General features: G+C 52.2%; 1 protein-coding gene across 1 annotated transcript in view; it reads left to right on the forward strand.

Moving 5' to 3' along the window:
• The window catches only part of UMODL1 (uromodulin like 1), a gene marked incomplete at both ends in the record, with an annotated part of 61,306 nt that overhangs the window by 11,666 nt on the left and 32,186 nt on the right, over positions 1-17,454 (forward strand). The window contains 9 exons of the mRNA XM_079705300.1: positions 312-433; positions 2,832-3,018; positions 3,121-3,248; positions 4,431-4,611; positions 4,680-4,820; positions 10,700-10,954; positions 14,209-14,321; positions 15,818-16,037; positions 16,788-17,070. Coding sequence (XP_079561426.1) covers positions 312-433; positions 2,832-3,018; positions 3,121-3,248; positions 4,431-4,611; positions 4,680-4,820; positions 10,700-10,954; positions 14,209-14,321; positions 15,818-16,037; positions 16,788-17,070 — 1,630 coding nt within the window. The remainder of the gene's footprint in view (positions 1-311; positions 434-2,831; positions 3,019-3,120; positions 3,249-4,430; positions 4,612-4,679; positions 4,821-10,699; positions 10,955-14,208; positions 14,322-15,817; positions 16,038-16,787; positions 17,071-17,454) is intronic.

The raw sequence follows: 17,454 nt of genomic DNA on the forward strand, positions 1-17,454 counted from the left end.
ATGTTAGTATACTATATATCTTATTAGCCTAGTATAAAGTAATAGTATACATAATGTAAATATTATGTTACATGTAATATATAATGATACTATTATACTGTATACATTATAGTATATATGTTATAAGTAATATACGTCATGTTATCTAGTATACCCTGTGTACAATAGTACATTCTACGGTATAAATAGGATCATATGCAATATAAGAGAAGCGGGGCAGGGGGTCGGGAGCGTGCCACCCCATTCCCCAGGGGCCTCCTGTGGCCCCAGCCTGTCCTGGGTCTGTGGCTCATCCCTGTGTGCTCGGGCAGCTCCAGAGAGGAAGCTGGCGCGTTTCTGGTACAACGTGACCGTCCTGGTGAAGATGGACTTCATGGAGCTCCAGCAGGTGGACCCCAGGCTGCTGGATCACATGAGGCTCCTGCACTCCATGGTAGGTGTCGGGGTGTCAGGAGGGGTTCCACAGGAGACCCCAACTGACTGACTCTGAGCCAAATGTGGTTCTTACTTCAAAACAGCTTGAAAGAGATATGATTTCTGTGCAATAAAATGCACTCTCGGAAGGGTGCAGTTTGGTGTGTTTTGAGGTACATGGTGTGCAAGCCCTACCCTATCACGACGTGAAGCAGGCAACTCTTCCTCTTTTCAGGGTCTGTTGCTTAAAGCCCGGGTGCAGCCTTCCCAGGCCCCAGAGCTGTGCCCTTGAGCACCTCCCTCACGGATCCCCGAGTTCTGTTTCCTGCTTTAGGGAAGTCCCAGGAGTTCTGGAAGGTGCTGAGATGGGGACCTCTAGACTGGGCTCATCTGCCTTGGCACTGTCGATGTTTGGGGCTGGATGGCTCTGTCATGGGGCTGCTTGTCCCCAGAGGATTTCGCAGCAGGCCTGGCTCTACACAAAAGAGGCCAGAAACGTGCCCATCTGTGACAACCAAAACTGTCTCTAGATGTGGCCACAGGCCATCTGAGGGGCAACGCCCGCACCCCACCCCCCGGAGGGAGCCCCAGCCTAGACACAGCTCACGCTTGCTGACGCCTTGGCAGCGCCTTCCAACCAGCAGGACGTTTTCACGCCCTGGAAGTCGCCCCGCCCCGCCCAGGTCCTGGGAGCCCAGCTGGGGGGCAGGCACTGCTCAGCACCACCCGACGGTGCCTGCCCAGGGTGGTGGTCTGACCTCAGGACCCACTTCCCAAGTGAGTGACCTGCGGTCACCCCACGCTGGGAAGGGCCCTGCATTTGTATAATGCTCTGCTGTTGCCTCTTGAAATGCTTAATAATTTTTGAACAAGGGGTTGCATATTTCCTTCCGCACTGGACCCCTCACACTGTGTCTGGTCCTTCCTGACCATCAGGTCCCGTAGATGTGGCCCCTGGGTCATATGATATCAGACCCAGAATGGGCCGGGGTGAGCCCGACAGATGGCACATACCCTCACCTTGCTCTGGGCTGTCCAGTAAAATGGCTTGAGAGGGACTCCCATATGTCCCCTTGACCCAGAAGCCTCTTTAACTGCCCCAGCTAGAAGAGATTTTTGTCTTTTCTTAGCTTGTTGGGGGGTTAGGGATGCCCAGTTGGCCAGTAAGAACATGGCTCTGGAGCCAGACTGCATGGATTCGAATCCCAACACTGTCACTCATCAGCTGTGTGACCTTGCGCAAGTTACTTAACCTCTCTGTGCCTTAGATACCTATTTTGTTAAACAGGAATAATCATAATCCTACCTGAGACAGTGGCTGTGAGGTTTAGACAGTACATTAAAAAGCTTAAAACGATGCTGATCTACGTAGGTTCTGAGCTGCTGTGATTGCTGGTTTTTGAATGCTATTGTTCCCGTCACCCTTTGCCTCTTCATGTGTGTAGGTTTTGTTCCTCCCCTCAGGAGAGCCTGTCCACATGGGCTCCCGACTGCAGCAGGTGCTGGGCGCCCTAACGAAGGGGTTTGCAAGAGGCCAGTGTTGACTTCCTGATCTGCCTCCCCCGTGAAGGGTTTCAAGTCTGCTGAGGAGGGCGCGGGCTCCAGGGCCCCCAAAACACCTTTCTGGTTCCCAGGGGAGACTTGTGGGTTTGTTGGCAAAGCTTGCTTCGGTGATGCCCTTGTGCCTGGTAGTCACGCTGTTTGCCTGGCTTCCTAAGGCAAACATCAATGCTACCTTGAGATTTCGGGATATTAGACTGGAACAAAAAGAATTCATATGAAATGAGAAAAGGGATCATTAAACTTCAGAAAATATCGGATGTGGTTTGACGTCCAGTTCCCTAATTCCAGACCTGATTCTCTGTTGTCAGGTGCAAGGGCGGGGACCAGTGGGGGGACCCTGGTTGACCGGTGTCTCTTCCTGGGGCTGCGGTAGCAGACCACACAGCAGAGGTCCGCTCCAGGCGTCTCCTTAGCTTCTCCTTGTGTCCTCACATTGTCTCCTCTGCCAGTGTCTGTGTCCAAACGTCTTCTTTGTGGAAGGACACCAGTCATCTTGGACCAAGGCCCACCCTAATGAGCTCATCTTAACTAACTACATCTGCAACGGCCCTATCTCCAAATAAGGTCACCTTCTGAGGTTCTGGGGGATTAGGACTCCAACGTGGGGATTTATTTTTGGGGGGGGACACAATTCAACCCCAAAATATTTATAATCTGGTTTGCGAGACTTTATTGGAATGACAACAGACATAAAAATATTGGAGAGAGTTTTTTGCTGCACAGGAGAATGGTGTGTGTGTGTGTTGTGTGTGTGTGTGTGTGAAGTTAATTTTAACGCCCCTAGGCCTCCGTCTCCCTGTCTGTCCGACGGGCGCGTCTTTCCACCGCCTGATGCTCTGACTCTGGTTTCACAGGTCACCAGTGCCCTGCAGCCACTGGACACCACTGTCCACCACTTGCACTCAGCCGGGGGGGACACCTCGATCACGGTGTCCCAGCTGCTGCTGGGTCTGCCGCAGCCGGAGCCTGTGGCCCGCATCTCCGCGGTGCTGGACGGCATGGTGAAACGCGTCTATGAAGTGATTGACATCCGGGTGCAAGGTGCGGCTTCCCTTTGTTGTCCCCTTGGGGGCGGGGGCCGCCGGAGTGGGAGAATCATCCAGTGAGCGAGGGGCGGTCAGACCCACCTTTGGCTCATCCCAGCCCGGAGTTTAAGCTCCAAGTTCCGAAGCCGAGATTTTGAGAACTCGTCCTGTGCTAGCATCCCTTTCCCCTTCCCTCCTCCCGGCCTCCTCCTAAGCCTCTCACACCCAGTTTCTCCTTGCATCCAGGTGGGGCTGGAGAACAAATCCCAGAACAGCACACAAATAACCCATTTCCTCAGTTCTTGGGTTCCCAAATTTCCCTCTGGCCTCTTTCCCACCCTCGCTAAGGACATCCTTACATCTCGAAGGCTCTTAAAGCAGAGTTTGCACAAATCTGAGTTTGGTACAGCAGGTAGACGTGTTTCTGGAAGAAATTACCTGGCTTTTTTTTTTTTTTTTCTTTCTATCCATGTCAGGGTTCGGCAAACTTTCTGAAAAAGGTCAGATAGTAAATATTTTTGGCTGTGGGCCACATGGCCTGTTTCAACAGCTCAGCTTTGCCAAGTGGCATGAAAGTAACCGTGGACAGTCCGTGAGCAGACGGCTGGGCTCCAATAGCACTTTCCTTCCCGCTACAGAAGGCAGCTGAAGTTTGTTGCACCCTTAGGAGGATGGCCACTCTTGTGAGACAGCTCTTTCTATGATGCTGAAGGTCACACGTAAAGATGCCAGGGTCTGGAGCCCAGGGAAAGCTCTGATGATGGCATTTAATTCCCTTCAACTCTACAAATGTTCTTGAAAACCAAACCAAGCAGCGCCCATAAGCCCAGTGCTTGTGCCGTCTGTTCTGACAGGTTTCCGTCCGGAGACCCTAGGAACTCCCCAGCAGGTGAACAAGGAGGGGTTATCTCAGGAGGTAGCGAGAGAGAAGGCATGCGGCAGGGACCGCGGGCGTGTCCGCGGGAGGGTGTCAGAGAGAATCCGTTACGGGGTGCAGCTCTGATTGGGTGGCTTAGGAGAGGGAGGGGTAAGGGAGTGGGGCTTGTTCTAGGTTGGATGCTGTCAGAAAGCAGAGGCAGTTCTGTGATTGGGTATTTCAGTCAATCTCATCCACAGGGAGCGGTAACCAGCATGAAGGTGAGCTAGGATTCGTAAACAATGAATAGCCCCTCATTGCGGCCAAGAGAGGAGTTGGTACTTGGTGGGTGACGGTGGCCTTTTTTTTCCGTCTGGCTTAGATAAAACGGTGATATGGCCTTGCCTTGTCTTCCTCTGTCCTGGCGGCGGAGAAGCCTGGCTGCCTGTTCTGGGCAGGTACTCCCGGTCGATAGGAGAGGGCCAGGCCCCTTCTGCAGGTCAGGGGCTTCTCTGTCCTGTTTCTCCACCGGATAGATGCTTGGGGAGGATGTCTGGACCTCATGATTTCAGACTCAACACAGCCCCAAAGTGATCTGCTCGGGCCACAGCGCCCACCCAAGCACATGGAGCTGTGCCTTGAGCCGTGGGCCAGCTGCTCCGGTGAAGAGGGCTGTGACCGACGGGGCCTCTAAGGCAGGGCATCAAGAGGCCCCTGGGGACCGCGGCCTGAACCACTTCCTCAGCTCGTGTGGTACACATTTGGAGGTTAGTGGGAAGGACCGATGACGGCCCTGACGAGCATCCTCCCGTTTCCCACAGACGTAGATGAATGTTTCTATGACGAACTCAACACCTGCCCTGGGAGGGGACGGTGTCTGAACATGGAGGGCTCGTACCAGTGCCTGGGTCACTCGGAGTCGCCCACCTCGTCCCCCCAGAAGCTGGATGGCAGCTGTGAAGGTGAGCGACCGGGCTCTCCAGGTGGGGAAGGAAGGCCTTAAGGAAGCCTCCGTTGAGATGCAGACACACCTTATCCCCTTTGGCCTCTAGAATTCTCTCTTCTTTCTGGAACCTGATTTATGACTTTAACAACATTGTTACAGGAGTGCAAGGATAAGTCGCCCCCAGTCTCAGCACCCTGGCAAATTGTTTTTATTTTCTCCTGTTTCCTTCTAGTTTGTTTGTTTTTTTAACCTCATTTAAATCCTGCCACATATGCAATTTTGTATTTTGCTTTCTTCACTTCCCATTATGTCATGTAAAGGTTTCCAAGAAGCAACCTCGTCTCCATAATTACGATTTTCAATGCTTGAGTGACAGTGGTATGCTATAGCAGTGATGCAATGCTCTTAGCTATTTCCCTCGTGGGGGACTTTTATGTCACCTCCAACATTCCTCTCTGAAAGCTACAACTTTCGCTAGCATCATGAAGTGGTTGGGGAAAATATTGTTATAACTGAGTTTGAATAAATTAGTGATTTAATCCTCATGTTCTTTTCCCTTTAAGGGGAGAGGGGTGATTGAGTGGTGGCTATCCCTAAGGTCTCTGGATTTTTTAAAATGCCCCTACCAGTCCCACCTCTGCAACCAGACTCGCCTGTCCTGTGCCTTGGGGGCTTTGTCTGATTAGAACTGTGCATCTCCTCTGTGCATGATGTGCCCACAAAGCTTTGCCCAGAATCCTAGCAGACCATCCCAGATCTCCTGCGCTGTGGCCTCAGGGGGGAGCATCCTGACCCGCAATGGGAACAGAAGTTTGGAATAGAGTTATTGACAATACCCTGCTCAGTTATCTGAAAAGACACCAGACTCTGTTCACAGGGAAGACTGTTGCCAAACTGCCACGCTGACAGCTGAACATAAACAGGGAAAGCGCACCACCCCGACCTCATTTCCAATAGGGCAGAAAAGACAAAGCCGGTGTCTCCCGATCAGAAAGTTAGAGTGAATTCCAATCGCATATGGCTAAGGGAAACAGCACATGTTTTAAATTTAGAAGCTAATATAATAAATGAGCTATCTGCTGGAACGGGTTAGAGGTACAGACCCGTGGAAAATACAGCACAAATTTCAGATGCTTTTCTTGTGAAATTAGTCACCCAGTTAATGACACACAGGGCAGCTGGATTCTTGCACAGAAAAACCCCATAAGAAATATTGCCCGGTTTGCACTTCATGTTCCAGGAACACGTTCTGCTTCTAGGATGGAGTGGAATTGTCTTCAAGGGTCATCCTGACTCCCTCCGACATGGTCCCCTACCCAGCTGAAGCCTGATAGCTATTCAGCTCCATAAAGAACCATCTTCTGAGGCGGCTGCTTGGTGAGGGCAGGGCTGCGCTGGAGAGTCCACTAGGCTGCCAAGGATTGCCGCTCAAGTTCACAAACCTGATCTATAATCAGGTTTTCAACAACTGAACGCTCAGCATCTTGGCTCAAATGCCCAGTGTTTCTACCTTTACAAGGTTCAGGTGTCCAGCTGACGGGTCCAGGGCTTAAAGAAGAGTAGAGACTGACACGGGAGATCACGGGAAAGGCCACTGCCCCAGCAGCACCTTTCCTGCCCCACCAGACACAGGTCAGGGCTGCCTGGAAGGAACAAAGCCCCAGACCTGTGGACACAGAGAATCTCATGTGCTTCTCTCAGATCAGGGTCGACTCCTGAATTCAGGTTCACAACCATAGCCCGGGGAGGGTCACAGGGCAGTGGTACCCTGGGATCACGCACAGTCAAGAATTGGGTTTACCTTCTGGGGCCACATTTTCAGAGGGAGGGATGCTGCAAAGCCAAAGGGCAGTGACAGAAAGTGTCCTGGCCAATGAACTGAAGTCCAAGTCAGAGGGAAGAAGGAAGGGTCAGGAAAGAAGTATTATTTCCAGTATAGAGTATCTCAATTCTGTCCTCCAGAAGAGGGCTTAGCCTTAGTATGTCAGAAGTTGGCTGATTTTGCAGCAACACAAAGAACTTTCCAACAAGTTGCACCGTCTCACCCATAGCTGCCTTGAAAACTACTTAAAGAAGCGTGGGTAGGTGGATTCATTTCCTGGGCCTGTGTAACAAAACAGCACAAACTTGGGGGTTTAAAACAACAGAAGTTTCTTCTCTCACAGTTCTGGAGGGCAGAAGCCCACCATCGTTATCACTGGGTTCAGGTCCAGGTGTCGGCAGGGCCAGGGTCCCTGCGGAGGCTCTAGGGGAGACCGCTTCTTTGCCTCACCCTTCTTCTGAGGGCTGCACGAATCCCTTGGCTTGTGGCCACATCGCTCCCACCTTCAAGGCCAACATCTTCAGTCCTCTCTTCTGTGTGTGTGTGTGTCCACTCTCCCGACTCTCTCTTGTGATCGCATTTAGGGCCCACCTGGATAATCCAGGACAATCTCTTCTTGAGATCCTTAACTTCATCACACCTGCAAAGACCCTTTTTCCAAATAAGGTCACATTTCCAGGTTCCAGGGATTAGGAGCTGCTATCTTTGGAGGTTATTACCCAGTCTATTGCTGGTGGTGGGATAGTTTAGGAGTACAGCGTGGGAACTTTGTCATTAGTGATTGGACGGCTTTGCCATTTACTCTCTACTTGACCTTTCTAGGCCTCAGTTTCGTCCTCTGTAAAATGGGATCATAGTACAATAGAACCTATTACCTGGTATTGTTAGAAGGGCTGTGTGGAATGACATGCCCGCTGCCACAGCACTCAGACGACGGCAGCTCTAAGTGTGTCCCTGATAGCCTGGCTGGCAGCGTGATGCATGTAGTGGGAGGGGGTGCCCATAGCGCTGTGGGTGTCCCCACAGCCCCATGTCCCCACCGCTGCTGCGACACTGGCCACGCTGGCTTGGACGTCCCATGTGTGTGTCTGGCATCGCTGTGGACCTTAATCCATCCTTGCTTCCGTCACTGTGCTGGGTACATAGTAGGTGCTCAATAAATGTCAAACCATATGAAATTGCCACTGTGGTTGGTCAAACATGGTTGCATCCGGACAATTGTAAACGTCTCAAGGTAATAAATTGGAGAAAGAGCTACACAAATGTTCGGCTGTAGCATTCTCTGCAGGGAGGATTTATTTCTATGGATGAGAGGGCCACACGCCCGCAGTGCCTTAGCTGCAGGAAACATGGGCGGACGGCAGCTTCTGCAGATGCTTCTGAGGATTTCATAGCCATCGAAACGACCCTGTTGGTGGCTTCTCAGCCCAGTGTCCTAGGGACCCTCTGGCATCTTAATTTAAACAGTGATTATGTCTCCAGCCAGCCTGACACCCTCTCAGACTTCCTAAACGCCAGTCCCGGGGTTCTTCCCAACACCTAGGGGACCCTTTCTGTTTTAATTCCCCTCAGCCTGGAGGCACTCGCTAGAGCACGTGCTTGTAAAGGGCCACACACAGGCCCATAATATGGATTCGTTTGCCGTTCCACATCGAGCGATGTCTGAATGGCGACCAGGACGTGGGGTTGCAGCCCCGCTGTGAGCTGGATGCTGCCGCCCAGGCCTCAGGCCTCGTTCTCAGCCCCACTGTCCTATTAGCCAGGCGTCATGTGGTCACCTGCGGGATTGAAAGAATGTTGCGTGTTGTGTGGTTTGCGTGAATCAGAACATTCAGTGCTTTTAGCAGATTTTTAGAAAAGTTGTAGCTTTTCCTTACTTTCTCAGTGACACGTTCCTGGGGACAGACCGAAAAGTGATGTGGTTATTAGACCCCCAGAAGGTGATTGTCTTGATTTCATGGTCCCAGTGGCCGGGAGGTGGGGATGAGACCCACGGTCTCAGGGCCTGAGCTGCTGGCCAGTCCTCAGCTGAAACAAAGGACAGTGTCGTGAAGAATGAAAACCACTTGTGAGACAAAGGCACAGAAAAATACTGGACAATTCAGTGAAAAGGACAAACGCGTCTTCTTCAAAGTACACGCTACCTCTGCACGGAAGGAGAGTTTTCAGGAAGCTGCAAGAATTTAGATGGAGGCAGGGTTGGGCTCACCTGTCTCTCCAGCATCCACCAGTTTATACCTGTGCTTTGCGGGGACCTGTAGGGGCTCACGGTAGGGGAGCACAGCCACAGGGCACTGCCATTTCTAAAGAGCAGCTTGGGGAGGACCCAGCAGGGCTGAGTTGCAGGATGAGGGTGGGTCACCAATCTTGATCCTGAGCCTCCTGGCAGCCAAGGCAAAAAGGGAAATGGGTTGAATTGTGCCAATTTTAATTTTTACTGAAGGGAAGCGTACACATTTGTCAGAAAGACAATTTTTTCGTAATATTAGAAAGCATATATCCTATGAATCCTTACAGGAAGAGCTTTGGAAACTTCACATATATTTTAATTCTTTTTTCTTTACTGTGGTTTTGCAAAAGATTTTTTAAAAATCTCCTCATCACTTGTTTCTTATAGAAATCAAATTCTGCTGTAAAAATGATGGTGTCTAGACTGAGGGCCACCCTAGGCTTTGTATAATTCATATTGGCCAGGTGCCTGCTGAGAAGCCAGAATTTTTCTCCCCCAAAAAGACATTTAATTCCATCTGAGCATTAAAATACATATTGGTTGTTATATTTGAGTATTACTCCCTAAAGCATGAATGTCGATGTGAAAACACAGGACACCTCAGCCTGACTCCGGACCCCTGCTTCCCCATGGGCCACTGTTTTGGTGATGGATTAGCCGAGCAGAAGACCTCGGGCAAATGTTCAAGTACTTGTGACTCAGAAGAGCAGGCCCTTTGAATCTGTGTTGAGATGGTATTTATAAACGTAGCCCAGAAACATCAGACCACGCGTTAATCTGCTCAGGCTGCCATGACACACACCACAGACTGGGGGCTTAAACAACAGGCAGTTACTCTCCCACAGTCCAGAGGCTGGAGTCCAAGGGCAAGGTGCTGGCAGGCTGGTGCCTTCAGAGGCCCCTTGGCGTGCAGACGGCCGTCTCGTCCCCGTGTCCTCACATGGTCACCCCTCTGCCTGGTCGTGTCCTCATCTCTTCTATAAGGACACGAGTCAGGTTGGATTAGGGCCACCCTGATGACCTTACTTTAACTTAACAAGTTCTCTAATGACTTTGTCTCCAAATACGGCCACATTTTGAGGCATTGGGGATTAGGACCCCACACACGAGTTTTAGGGGAACACAGTTCAGCCCATCACACACCGTAATGACCAAAGCTACAGAAACAGTTTGGTGGTTTTCATGGCTTGGCTATAGTAAATAATGCTGTAATGAACATGGGGTGCAGGTATCTCTTTGAGTTAGTGATTTTGTTTCCTTCATATAAATAGGAAAGGAATTGCTGGATCATATGGTAGTTTTATTTTTCATTTCTTGAGGAACCTCCGTACTATTCTCCATAGTGGCTGCACCAATTTACACTCCCACCAGCCTTGCACGAGGGTTCCCTTTTCTCCACACCCTCTCCAGCATTTCTTATCTCTTGTCTTTTTGATAATAGCCATTCTAGCAGGTGTGAGATGATATCTCACTGTGGTTTTGATTTGCATTTCCCAGATGATGAGTGATGTTGAGCCTCTTTTCACGTGCCTGTTGGCCATCTGTATGTCTTCTCTGGAAAAATGTCTATTTAGATCCACTGTCCATTTTAAAATGGGATTATGATTATTGTTATTATTTTTGCTAATGAGTTGTATGATTTTCATATATTTTGGATATTAACCCCTTATCAGATATATGATTCGCAGATTTTTCTGCCGGTTTGTAGGTTGCCTTTTCATTTTGTGGATGGCTTCAAGCTGGACAGAAGCTTTTCCCTTTGATGTCGGCCCACTTGTTGAGTTTTGCTTCCGTTGCTTCTCTCTGAAGTTCTCTGCGTCTTCCTCATTTTGCCCTTTTGTAGACTGCCCTCCCATCAGAGACCTCGTGGTCCTCAACGTCACCAGCAGCAGCTTTCAAGTGTCTTGGAGTTCAAATTCCACCCAGAACTGCACTTTCCAGGTGCAGGTTTACCAGGGTGAGAAGCTGCTCAGGAACGCCAGCACCCGGGGGACGAGCCTGGAGGTGGCGGGGCTGGAGGCCGGAGTGCTGTATGGGCTGAGGACCAGCTACCAGGCATGCCGGGCCAACGCCACCACCACGGTCAATGTCAGGACCGGTAAGGCCCCATGTCTGAAATCCACATTACCTGTGAGTCTGTCTCTCTAGCCTAGTCTGCTGGCCCTGGTGATTCCAATCCTGTGCTTCCTACGAGCAGGGCAGGGGCCGTCACTGACCTGGCCCCAACTCTCCTGGGGGGCAGTGAGCGCGCTCTGTGTCCTGGAGCAGTGCCACGGCGCTCGTGGTCAGCACAGGCTCCCCTCACTCCCCTGCGTCTCATCCTGACTGGGGGCTCTTCTTTTTTTTTTGCGGTACGTGGGCCTCTCACTGTTGTGGCCTCTCCCGTTGCGGAGCACAGGCTCCAGACACGCAGGCTCAGCGGCCATGGCTCACGGGCCCAGCCGCTCTGCGGCATGTGGGATCTTCCCGGACCGGGGCACGAACCCGTGTCCCCTGCATCGGCAGGCAGACTGTCAACCACTGCGCCACCAGAGAAGCCCGGGGGCTCTTCTGACACCTGGGGTGATGAGAGCTCTGTGAAGATCCCATCTTGCTGTGGTTTGAAGGACACATAATGCAGTCACATAGAGTGAAGCCCAAAGTATAGTAAAGCAGAAGAGGGTAGCGATTCGCACGCATCGAAGGACATTTGGCCACACTTAATTCCACACGGCTGAGTCTGTATAACTTCCCCAAACCCAAGAGCTGAGCATCTGTAAGATCTTCACGAAGTACGTCTCATTTCCCACGCCGTGCACTTGCAAAGCTAACACGATGCCCACTGCATCGGAGCCCTGAAGAAATTTTTGCCCCAAACAAACACAGCATAGGCATGAATTGGGGATTCCAGTGTCCAGGAGGCAGCTGGCATGACCCACATGGCTCTGCCAGGTGGCCGACACTGGCCCTGCCCCGTGATGCCACCTCCCCCTCTGCCTGGTCATGGTGCTACCCTGGTGGTGTAGACCTTGGTCAGGTTCGGCCCGGGGAGTTCCCTCCTAGGCTGGCCTCTGGCAGCGGGACGTGGAAGTGTGCGTAGGGACATTGTGGCTCTGAGACATTCTGGTCTGGGGACCAGAGCAGAGGGTAGACCCAGCCTGGGGGTTCAGAGCAGGCAGAGGGCAGAAATCACTGTATGAAAGATGCTATGGTGGGGGGGAAGGCTTGGGGGGAGGGATAGATTGGGAGTCTGGGATTGACATAACCACACTACTATATTTAAGATAGATAACCAACAAGGACCTACTGTACAGCGTAGGGAACTCTGCTCAATACTCTGTAATAACCTAAATGGGAAAAGAATCTGAAAAAGAATAGATACATGTATATGTATAACTGATTCACTTTGCTGTACACCTGAAACTAACACAACATTGTTAGTCAACTATACTCCAATATAAAATAAAAAATTTTTAAAAAGGACCCTGGGCTTCCCTGGTGGTGCAGTGGTTGAGAGTCTGCCTGCCAATGCAGGGGACACGGGTTCGTGCCCCGGTCCGGGAAGATCCCACGTGCCGTGGAGCAGCTGGGCCCGTGAGCCATGGCCGCTGAGCCTGCGCGTCCGGAGCCTGTGCTCTGCAACGGGAGAGGCCACAGCAGTGAGAGGCCCGCGTACCGCAAAAAATAAAATTAAATAAATAAATAAATAAATAAATAAAGGACCCTCTGGGGGGTCTGTCTCACGGGTAGGGATAACGCCAGTGACAGTGATGGCGGCAGTGAATGAGTGAGTGCTGGGAGGATCAGGCCTACACCCTTTATACACTGACTGGGGGCTCACCCATGCTAAATTGCAAACACACAGAACAGGCCTCCAGAGGGCCCCCAGAACCCCAGCCATGCAAAAACTCGAGCCCTTGACTTTGCACAAGCCTCGAATTTCCAAACTGGTGCCATCTCACCTTCTTGTTTTCTTTTCAAGTTGCTCCACGGAGAAAGTGGGGGAAACACTCTTTTCCCTTTGAGGAAACCGGGACCGTGAGGGGCTCCATCCCCACAGGTCACTTCCTCCCTGTGTCCCCTCCCAACTCATCTCAGGTGTGGAAATTGGTGGGACCGATATCCCAGCGAGAATTCATCTCAGTTGGGACGTGCAGCTCCGCCCCAACCCCATGGACTCTGTGCCCTCAGGAAAAAATACCTACATTCCAATGCAGAGGAGATAATTTGGAAGATTCCGTAAGACTCCTGATTACCAGCTTATTCCTTCCCCAGCTGGATTCTCATTCCTTCTCTGTATTGTAAAAATGCCTTATGTTTGCAGAGCCCTATTTTTTTTTTTTAAAAAAAAGCCCGATTCACTTTAAAGGTCTTAGCTAATTAATTTGACATTATTAAATGCTTCCTATGTTGGAGGCCATAGAGATTATTGTAGCAGTGGAGACCCAGGGCCTCACGGTAAGTCTGGATTCCCGAAGCACTGGTGGATACTGACCTCCCAAGAGGCTCTGTGATGCGGGCAGGACCGGCACCTGGGAATCCCGGGCCCTAAGGGATACTTGTTCCTCTTGCTATGGTGGGAAAAAGTTCAGAGGAGGCCCCGTCTAGAAATGTACGCTATACAACGTTGGTGTCATTTCTGGGGCTGTGTGCGTGCAGCGGTGATAAACTCTGCCCACCGGCCCGAAGCTCACTGGCTGGTGGAAACTGTGAGTGCCTTTAGATCATCAGAATTTAGATCATTGCTTCAGGGTCTGCTGTGGAGGTGGGTTTCATTCTTGGTAACGAAAGAGACATGCTCCCATGTCCCATCTTGAATCTTTTCCAGCTTCACTTATGTCCAAAGCAAAGGACACTTCCCTTACAGGCTGACCAACCCTATCATTTTGTCCGGGACAGAGTAGGCTCTTGAGAGGTGGGACTTCTGGTGGGAAAATTGGAAAGTGCCAGAGAAATCAGGATAAACTTGTCACCTGAGTGTCAGGGGCCTGGCTGGGGCGTGTGCTTGTGATTGAGGCCAAGGAAAGCAGCGGCCACACTGGGTGAGGAATTGCTGGAGAGGCCTTTGTACCCTACATGGCTGGTGGAACCCCAGTTCCCGCTGGTGTGAGCCATGTGACATTTGTACCTTGTTCCCCTGCTTTGGCTCTAAAAGTGTGTGTTTATGTCTGAGTTTCCTTCACTCCAACGTAGAGGCATATATTCCTTATGCTGATTTCCCCCAATTTGGCTACCAAGCCTAAGACTCATGCCTCAATCTGTTTTCTAAAAAATTCCCCTCCAAAGAGTAGGGGAAATTGGAAAACATTGACAGAAAAGCGTGTGACTCGTGCTCACCGGATTTCAGCTAATTTGTGTTACCGTCTGTCTCAGATGCCCGGGTGTTCGAAGTCATAGTCAGGATCCTAAACCGCAACGTGACAGAGGGGCTGCTGGACCGTGGGAGCCCCGAGTTCCAGAACTTCTCCCAGCAGCTGCTGCACGAGGTAAAGCCTGGCAGAGGAGCTTTCCGAGAGTCGGAGCCAGAAACCCGCCCTGTGTGGGTGTGAGACAAGTGCCCCTCACCAGGGCTAGGGAGGGACCAGACTCAAATCCCATGGTCACTGCTCGAAATGCCCCCTTTTATGCATGACTTAAAATAGGTTTGGGGACAAACCAACTTTGATTCACATGGGCTGGACCACTTGATGGCTCGGCTGGGTTTTTTGTCGAACTTTCTGTTTGGGGGACCTGGGGCCTCTGCCCTCCTTCTTCGGGGCAGCTTCATTGACTAAGCATTTACCAGTGATCAAAGCATCCACTCCTCCCTGGGGCTGAAGGCAGGCACCAGCATGAGGCTTGGGAGAACCAGGCCAGTAGCAGCTGTCATCTATCCTGGGATGCCGAGTTGGAGAAAAAAGCAACTTGCCAAACTGTCAGTAACTGGGAAAGGTCTAGGATTTGGCCCTTCCTGAAAGCTAGTAAGTTAGACTGTTGCATGGATGCTGGCAGAGGACACAAGATGCCTGGGTCAGAGGCAAAGGACTCCCTCACTCACAGCACAGCAGGCGGCACCAGCATCACGTTGTGCCAGGTCCCCTGCTGTCCCCCAAGTCCCACGGGGGTGATGCAGAGGGAACCCGGCGGGTGACGTACATGCAGTGCATCTGCATCACAGCTGAGGACCCCCATGCAAACCTGCCTAAACCTTGCTCCAGAGAGAGACGTTATCTTTACCACATCAGACGGTGAACAGATCTGCTCTGTGCTCTGGACGGGGCCATCCTCTCTCTCTCCCAAGGCTGTTCATCATAGAAAAGTCTTGGAAAGATATCCTGGAACAAGAGGGCAGTTCAGGCTTCTACTTGCAGGGGGTGTGGACATGGGAGGGAGCAAAGGAGGGTCGCCTCTCAATGTCCACCTGCAGAGAGGAGTTGGTTTTTGAACTTTCCTGGAGAATTCTCCCTTGTTTCTAGCAGTAATTCGCCTGTGGGTGCAGGAATGGTGTAGGAGGAATGTGGGCAAGGCTTGGGTCTCCTTGCTCGGGCACAGGTGGCCCCGATCACCTGGCTGTGCCTATGTTTCCTGGGGACACAGCCCAGTGGGAGGGGGGCAGCTCCGAAGAGCCACAGGATCGCTGCTCTCGGTCCATCCGTCCATCCAGCTGTCTCTCTCACACACACATTATCTTCGCACCGGTTTCCAGGGCACCCAGAGTGGGCCGTGCATCTAGGGCTGCAGGATGGAGACCCGACTGTCATGGTCTCTGAGTCCTTACCAAGACCGAGCAGGCCCGGCCCACTGTCCCAGGGCTTCAGTGAGCTGGGGGGTAACTCTGCTGTCCCCCAAGGAGGGTGGCTGGGCACCTCCTCTTGGTCATGAAGAGGACACGTGGATTCTGTGCACCATCCGTGTGTCACACCCGGGGCCCCACTGACTGGTTTTGAAGATTTTGATGGAAAAGTCTGCTGCCTCTGAGCATCTGTTGCCTCTTCTGGGCCAGGTTGCAACCTCCTTCCCGCCGGCGCTTTCTGACTTGTACCGAAGAGGGAAGCTGAGGATGCAGGTCGTGTCTCTCCGGGCCGGAAGCGTGGTGGCGAGGCTCAGGCTGACGGTGCAGGACCCCGAGTTCCCGGTGGACGTGTCCATGCTGTCCCCCATGCTCCCGCCTCTGTGGGCGAGCACCGTGTTCCAGGTGGACCAGAGGGAGACGCTTGTGCAAGGTGGGTCCTCCTCCCCGTGCCCAGGGTGTGCCGCCCCGATGCCCTCCAAAGTCCAGGCTGCGTTAGTTCTGATCAACATTCACTTTGTTCCAAAAGATAAAGCAAATGGAATTTGAGTCCTTATTCTGTGTTCTTCCATGGGAACTGGGGCCTAGGGCTGCCGCCCTGCAACAGTGAGGCCACCTGTGTCCCACACCTCCTATTCCTGATGGGAGAAGCACCCCTCGGAGCTCAGGGACGCTTATTCCCTTGGATGGTGTTTCTCAGCTGCCACCAGAACCCAGGGTGGAACCGGGCTGGAGGGTCCACGAAGGGCACAGGACGGGAGCTTACTGTGTCTGCATCGGGGCCCAGTACAGCCTGGCTGCCGTGCGCCTTGGTAACATGGAGACCTATTTCATTAGCCCAAAGGCTTGTAATTTTACTTGGTGATACAGGAAGTCACAGATTAGGGAAGAGTGGGGAGAGATGGAGAAACAGAGAGAGGCGGTGAGAGGGGGCTGGGGTCAGGGGGGCAGTGAGAGAGAGAGAGAGAGAGATGGGGAGAGAGGGAGAGACAGCGTCAGAGATAAGACAGAGTCAGAGATCAGACAGAGACAGAGACATCAAGAGACAGAGAGAGGGAGAGATGCAGGGGATGCAGAGGGGGCAGTGAGAGACAGAGAGAGACAGACAGAGACAGAGACGGCGAGCTGTCACGTCAGGAAGGTTTTGCTGTCAGAGCAGGGATGACGTTCCCTCGTCGGTGAGGGCTCCGCAGTCTCTACATCAAAGAGCCTGTTGGGGGCTCAATCTCTGGAATGCACGACCCCCCCCCCGTGGAGCAGGTCCCAGAGCGAGCGCTGTCGACTCCTTTGAGCGCCGTCGCCTGCCAGCTTGCTGTCCCAAGCTCCCCCAACGCAGGAATGCAGAGAAGGGGCCGCGGGAGTGTCACACCGGAAGTCACGCCTGGGAAACACCTGCCTGCTGAGCCTGGGGTCCCTCTGTCCTTCACCTCCTCGGGGATGGAGATGACAGCAGCCCTCTACACCTGGTGGGCCTGCCTGCCTGGGTTCAGGAGATAAGTGCTGGGCAGACGCCGGGCAGCCTGTGGGTGGATCCTCGGTCTGCACCCCCAGGGCCCACCTGAGACAGATCTGAGCCGTCTTCTGGAGATCCAGCCCAGCCTCGAGATGCTTCCCAGCCTCATCCCCTGGCACCAGGGCTTAGGTTATTCCAGAGCTTTGTCAAGTGATGCTGTGGGTTGAATGATGGCCCCAAAAGACAAATACACACTTAACTTCAGACGTGACCGTATTTGGAAGAAGGGTCTTTGCAGATGAAATGAAGGATCTGACATCATCCTGGATCAGGGTGGGCCCAAAGTCCAATGACAGTGCCCTTAGAAGAGACAGAAAAGGAGATGACCCAGGGACCG

The sequence above is a fragment of the Hyperoodon ampullatus genome, assembly GCF_949752795.1.
Source record: "Hyperoodon ampullatus genome assembly, chromosome: 5".
Lineage (NCBI taxonomy): Eukaryota > Metazoa > Chordata > Mammalia > Artiodactyla > Ziphiidae > Hyperoodon > Hyperoodon ampullatus.